The sequence below is a fragment of the Dermacentor albipictus genome, chromosome 10, assembly GCF_038994185.2.
Source record: "Dermacentor albipictus isolate Rhodes 1998 colony chromosome 10, USDA_Dalb.pri_finalv2, whole genome shotgun sequence".
Taxonomy (NCBI): Eukaryota; Metazoa; Arthropoda; class Arachnida; order Ixodida; family Ixodidae; genus Dermacentor; species Dermacentor albipictus.
This window is the reverse complement of record NC_091830.1, coordinates 88,740,461-88,747,531: the sequence shown is the minus strand read 5'-3', so window position 1 is coordinate 88,747,531 and position 7,071 is coordinate 88,740,461. Positions and strand designations below refer to the sequence as shown.

Below are 7,071 nucleotides of genomic sequence, written 5' to 3'. Positions count from 1 at the left end.
GGCATCACTTCCGTTTCCGTACACACAGCACCAATTTACTTTCAATGTCGATAAATGAATTATTCAATGGTAAGTCAGAGGTATCCTCAGAAACCTTGATAACGTGCAAGAACTTATCCACAAACATAATCCAAAAGTGCTGTGTTTACAGGAAACACACTTAAAACCTAAACGCACAAACTTTCTCCTACAGCATGCTACGTTTCGCAAAGATCGGGATGATGCTGTCGCATCATCGGGCGGCGTTGCCATTGTTATTCATAAAAGTATAGCGTGTCAATTTTTGCAGCTACAAACGTCTCTCGAAGCAGTGGCGGTTCGCGTTGTTCTGCTAAACAAACTTATCACTATTTGCTCGCGTTATATACCCCCACATTACAAATTAAGCAAACATGAATTTCAGTCCTTTATAGAGGAATTGCCAGAACCTTATGTTGTTCTTGGCGATTTCAGTGCACACAACTACCTGTGGGGCGACTCTCGTATAGACGCGCGAGGACGTCTTGTTGAACAGTTCCTTTTTTCTTCAGGTGCGTGTTGCTGAATAAGAAGAAACCCACTTATTACTGCCTTGCAAACAATACCTTTTCTTCAATTGATCTGAGCATAGTTTCCCCGTCTATACTGCCCGAACTCGAATGGGAAGTTACGAATAATACCTACGGAAGCGACCACTTCCCCATACTATTAAGAACACTTAAAGAAAATGAATATCCACCACAGGCTCCTAGGTGGAAGATTGACACAGCAGACTGGGAGGAATTCCGAAACTTAACTAGTATATCATGGGATGACATGTCTTCTTTAGAAATCGATGCTGCTGTGGAGTACTTCACAGCCTTCATAATAGATGCCGCATGTAAATGCATACGTGAAGTAAGTGGCTCGGCATGCAAACGGCATGTCCCGTGGTGGAACGATGAATGCAGAATCGCACGTAGGAATCAGAACAAAGCGTAGGTGTTGCTACGCGCTTCGCCCACTGCTGAAAATCTTGTCAACTTTAAAAAAGTATAGTCCCAAGGCAGGAGAACCCGCCGACAGGCTAGAAGAGAAAGTTGGGATAAATTTTTATCGAGTATAAACTCTTATACAGATGAGGCCAAAGTATGGAACAAGTTAAATAGAATTATAGGGCGACAAACATATTCACTCCCTCTGGTAAATACTCAGGGCGATACACTGCAAGATCAGGCAGACTCACCTGGGGAGCACTTTCAGAGCGTATCAAGTTGAAATCATTATTCCAATCCTTCCTGAAATATAAACAAATAGAAGAACGTAAGCCATCGACAAGAAAATGTCGAGAGAATGAGCCTTACAACCATCTATTTAGTATTGCCGAATTGAGAGCTGCCCTGAGCGCATGCAAGAGCTCCGCACCAGGATCTGATAGAGTCATGTATGAAATGCTCAAAAACTTACACAATGATACGCAAGTTACACTACTTACACTTTTAAACACTATCTGGGATGCAGGGTACCTTCCAACTGCATGGAAAGAAGCCATTGTGGTCCCTGTGTTGAAACAAGGCAAAGACCTTTCCTCAGGGGCAAGTTGCCGCCTGATAGCCCTCAGAAGTTGCATTTGTAAAGTATTTGAAAAAAAAAGATAAACCGGCGACTCATCCATTACCTTAGACTGAGCAATATGCTTGATCACTATCAGTGCGGCTTCTGAGAAGGGCGCTCCACAACCGACCATCTTGTACGTATTGAAGAAAATATCCGTGAGTCATTTGTACACAAATAGTTTTTTTATCGATATTCCTCGATATGGAGAAGGCGTACGATACAACATGGCGCTACGGAAGCTTGAGAGATTTGTCAGAAATGGGCATTCATGGTAATATGCAAAACGTAATAAAAAGCTACTTGTCCAATCTTACCATCCGGGTAAAAGTCGGCAATGTGCTGTCACGTCCTTTTACACAAGAAACTGGTGTACCCCAGGGAGGCGTGCTCTGTTGCACACTCGTTATTGTTAAGGTGACAACACTTCGTGCTTCCTTACCACTGGCCATATTGTATTCCGTTTATGTGGACGACATTCAAATAGATTTGTAGGTTTCAAATCCTCTAACCTCGCAGTGTGCGAGCGACAGGTACGGCATGGTTTGAACAAGGTGTCAAAGTGGGCAGAGAAAAATGGATTTGAAATCAATCCTCACAAGAGTTCTTGCGTTCTGTCTAGAAGAAAGAGAGGCCTGGTTCCGAATCCTTGCTGAGAACTGTGTGGACAAAGCACAAAGCACAAATTTCTAGGTGTTATACTTGACGATAGACTCATTTTCGTCCCACAGATTAAACATCTTAAAGAAATATGTCTGAAAACAATGTGCCTAATGAAACTTCTATCCCAAACTACGTGGGGTAGTGACAGGAAGTGCTTAATGAATCTCTATAATAGCCGGAGTCGGTCACGATTAGAATATGGCGCCTTGGTATATAACCCTGCCGCCCCGAGCGCACTAAAGATGCTAGATCCTGTTCACCATCTAGGTATCCGCTTAGCCACGGGCGCTTTCAGAACAATCCCGATTAAAAGCTTATATGCCAAATCGAATGAGTGGTCACTCCACCTACAGAGATCATACATCAGGTTTACATATTTCCTTAAAGTGCGCTCTAGTCTTGAACATCCATGTTTTGGTTTAATCCCGTTAATTTGTTTAATTGTTTAATTAAACAATGTTTTAATTTAATGTTTAATTTAAATGTTTAATTTAAAAATGTTTTAATTTGAAAATGTTTTAATTTGAAAATGTTTTAAAAATGTTTAATTTAATCCCGTTACCAATATGACGTGCGCTACACTTTTCAGCAATCGCCCCTCTATAATACAGCCTTTCTCGCTGTGTGTGAAGGAGCTTAGCGATGAAATGCATGTCCCGCTCCTCGAGCATCGTTTAATGCACCCAACCAAGCTCTTACCTCCTTGGGAGTGGCAGGTGATAGAATGTGACATATCCTTTATAAAAGTTACAAAGCACGCTTCAGAGGCCAAAATCAGAATGCATTTCCTAGAACTTCAGTACAAGCACTCCTGCGCAGAGTTCTACACAGACGCTTCGAAGTCAAATGCCGGGGTATCCTATGCAGCCGTCGGCCCATCTTTCTCGGAATCCGATGTACTGCATCCGAAAACAAGCATGACCCGCCGTGGTTGCTCAGTGGCTATGGTGTTGGGCTGCTGAGCACGAGGTCGCGGGATCGAATCCCGGCCACGGCGGCCGCATTTCGATGGGGGCGAAATGCGAAAACACCCGTGTGCTTAGATTTAGGTGCACGTTAAAGAACCCCAGGTGGTCAAAATTTCCGGAGTCCTCCACTACGGCGTGCCTCATAATCAGAAAGTGGTTTTGGCACGTAAAACCCCAAATATTATTATTATTAAAACAAGCATATTTACGGCCGAGGTCTACGCATTACTCTCTGCTGTGAAGCATATAAGAAAATCAAAACTTCCAAAAGCAGCGACCTATACAGACTCTCTAAGCATCGTGAAGGCCTTAATGTCACTCAGCAAACGTAAAAATCCCGTATTTAATGAACTCTACTCGGTCTTGTGCAAAGCGTACTTATCTAACCAGAATATCATATGCTGGGTACCTGACCATAGGGGAATCGAAGGTAACGTTCTGGCGGACGAGATGGCCACGTCAATCGCATCGCAAGCTGTTAACCCTACTGCTGATGTGCCTGTCACAGACCTGAGACCTTTCTTACATAGTAGACTGCGAAACCATTGGCAGTGCACGTGGGACGCGCAAACAAATAACGAACTGCACGTTATAAAGCCACAGTTAGGTTTTTGGCCCTCTCCAACAAGACCTCGGCGAACAGATGTCCTATTCTGTCGCCTCAGAATAGGACACACATTTGACACCCATAATTATCTGCTTACTGGAAGTGAATCTCCATTGTGTGGTACATGCGGGGAGAGGCTGACCGTCCTCTCTCCTTTTCTCTCCGATTCTCTCAGAATCAAACATTTTCCGCTTGCACACCATTATTACATCCCTCTACACCCGGCTATGTTTCTTGGTAAGGAACCGCTTTTTAACACCGAGGCAGTCCTCAACTTCTTAAATGGTGTTGCCCTACAAGTTATAAGCCCACTAACTTCGTAGAGCATGCTCGTTCCAGAGGATGGCGCTGTGATAATTGTTTTGCGTAGCATATGCCTCTAGGCCCTTATGTTTCAAGGACACTAAGGAGGCAGTAGTGCTCTAGCCAATCTTATAACCTGATATATTTTACACATGGTATCATTCTTCTAAAATGGATTTTGATGGTCATAGTACACGTCATACGTCATCGTCATATTCTTATACATAATTTACGCACTTCAAGGTGACCATTTTTAAGGCCTCTTTACAGCCACATCACACCAACTTCATAGATATAATAATTACACTGCAAACTCATTACCACCGATATGACGCTCTGTCGTCATACTTGGCCCTTGCGCCATTAAACATCAAACATTCATTCATTCATTTATTAATGATAAAATTGAATATCAGCATACGGAAAACTTCCGGTACCCAATTGCTGTGACGTGCCATTGGCTCTTCATCCTTCTTTAGCGTCCTGAAAAGTATTTCTAAAGAGAGAGAGAAAGAAGTTTAATGACACGAAATGCCGAACGCTTCCAAAACCTAGGCGGTAATCTGACTCTTCGGGTAAACCTTTCCTTTGGGGCTACCATACTGGGTTACAGCCACTAAAACGTTTGTGAAACCCTCTGCTACTTTCTGAGCGAGAAAAAAAAAAGAATTGCAAGCTAAAACTGCTACTCTTACTTCTTATGCTCGCCTAATGTGGTCCGCAATATTTAGAAATTTAAACCTTCATATCTGTAACAATAGATGTTTATTTCACGTTAACACGGCACTTATTCAATTTCACCTTATTCCCCTGAACAATTACAACAGTCTTTCACCGCCCAATTCATGGTCGATCGCCCTGAGTGGGTTGGACCATTTCACTGGGAATAAAAGCAAGAGCAGATTTGTGGGCCGCGTGAACCTTTAGCCGAAGAGGAAGATCAGGCAGGAGTGCGCGAGAAATGGCGGCCGAGGTGTCGACGTCGAGTGACGCGCTCGATATCCGCCTCGAGCTGACCTGGTCGGGCGTTCGCGACCGACGCAGCCACTCGGCCTCGTGGCTGGACACGTTCGCTGTCTACTCGGTGAGCGACGGCCCGGATCGAGCTGTCTTCCGCGAGCTGGACCGTTCCAAACCAGGCAAGGACTGCGCGGCCGTCTTCTCCACCTCGTACTGCTTCGGCGAGACGCACCTGCTGCTCTTCGAGCTGTTCAGCGTGAACCGCATATCCAAAGCGACCGAGCCCATAGGTCGCGCTGTGTGCGGCGCTATTGACATGCTCGTCTACCTGGACACGCCCTACACGCGGACTCTGGTGGACAGGAAAGGAGCCAAGGTGCCCGGCAGCATCACGGTGGTTCCCCGCGCCACCAGTCACCCGGGCGGTTTTGTGGCGCTCGAGTTCTCGGCCCGTTCGCTTCCGGTCAAGAAGCTGTTCCGCTCGAGCGACCCTATGCTGGAGCTGTGCGCCCAGGACGGCAACGCGGTCCTCGTCACCGAGGTGGTCTCGCGCAACCGGACGCCGCGCTGGAAGCCGCAGGTGATCAACTCCGACCGCTTTCCCGGCGGCGTCCTGAAGCTTCGCTGCTACGACGTCAGCCTGACCGGGGAGCGCACCTTAACCGGTCAGACGACCGTGCTGCTCGACGAGGTCGAGTCCGGCACCGTGCTCCCGCTAGAGGTGCCCGCAGCCGCGGCGGCGGGTTTCGAGCCCAGCTTGGGTGACGAGATGCCCGCGCTGCTCGTGGAGCGGTGTCGCCAGTTTCCCTGGACGCTCATCGACTACCTGCACGGCGACTTCTCGCTGCACTTCGCCTTCGTGGTGGACCTGAGCTCCTCGAACGGCGACCTGAGCGCCGGAAGCGAGATGCGGCGCCAGTACGAGTCGGTCATCCTCGCGTTCGACGACGTCGTGCAGCAGTTCGACGAAGACCAGCTCCTGCCGGCGCTGGCCTTCGGCGCCCGCTCCTCAGCCGGTTTGATCAGCGAACCTTTCGCATTCCTCTCGGCCAAGGGAGAGCCTCGCGTCAACGGCGTTCAGGGAGTGCTGGAGGCGTACACCCAGAGCCTCGAACGGCTGCTCCCGTCCGAGCCTTCGGAGCTGGCGCCTGCCCTGATGTACCTGACCCAGCTTTCCCAACCGGCCCGGTATCACGTGGTGCTGGTCCTAACGGACGGCCGACTGGACTACGGGCTGAGCACGCTCGACTGCCTGGCGAAGGCGTCGACGTCCGCCATGTCCGTCGTGCTCCTGGTGATCGGCGAAGAAGGCTGCAGCCGCGCGCTTCGCAGAGACTTGCTGTCGCGCCGTCGTGCGGGCTGCCGGGAGTGCGTGCACGTACTCGAAGTGGCGCCGTACCACGACCGCATGCACTTGCTGCCGCGAGACGCGCTGGTCGCAGTGCCGGAGCAGGTGGTGCAGTTCCTGGCGCTCAACGACGTCGAGCCCGCACTTGCCGTCCAGTGATGCGCGCGGCCTGGACTACTTCGACGCGCACTGTCCGAGCAGGCTGTTTGCTCCTCTGCCCCTGCACGCACGATGGTTGTTTAAAAATTACGCGATAAAAATTTCAGAGTTTGGTAGCATTTTTTTCATTGTTACGGGCACAGGATAACACATGTATGTCTCTCGAACGTTGAAAACTGCGCCCGCATAATGCTTTTTACGTTAACTGCATTAGTGTGACATGCAGTAGAATAATGCCTGTGACACCAAAATTCGTTAGAAATGCTCCCAAAATATAAAACATAGTGCTGATGACGATTGATGTGACATTAAGCGAATAACTCAAGGAAAGAGTCGATTCGCCTCTTCACTGCGCTCGTCTTTCGAAGAATTTGTCTACGATGCCACACGAAGTTGCTTTCTTTGGCAGATTTCGCCCTGCGCTTGTGATATCTGTGCACCAGGAGCGCGAAGAATTAGAGAACATACCTTCTCTTATAATATCAAGGTTT

The 7,071-nt window shown here is 48.1% G+C and overlaps 1 protein-coding gene across 1 annotated transcript; it reads left to right on the top strand.

The window, feature by feature from the left end:
- The first annotated feature begins 5,074 nt into the window (after positions 1-5,074).
- LOC135910241 (copine-9-like) lies at positions 5,075-6,580 on the top strand. The gene has a single exon (XM_065442293.2). It carries the CDS (start codon positions 5,075-5,077, stop codon positions 6,578-6,580), a length of 1,506 nt encoding a protein of 501 aa, XP_065298365.1.
- Positions 6,581-7,071: the final 491 nt, after the last annotated feature.

Coding starts and splice junctions, on each gene's coding strand:
- LOC135910241 (XM_065442293.2), top strand. CDS start 5,075: ATGGCGGCCGAGGTGTCGACGTCGAGTGACGCGCTCGATATCCGCCTC.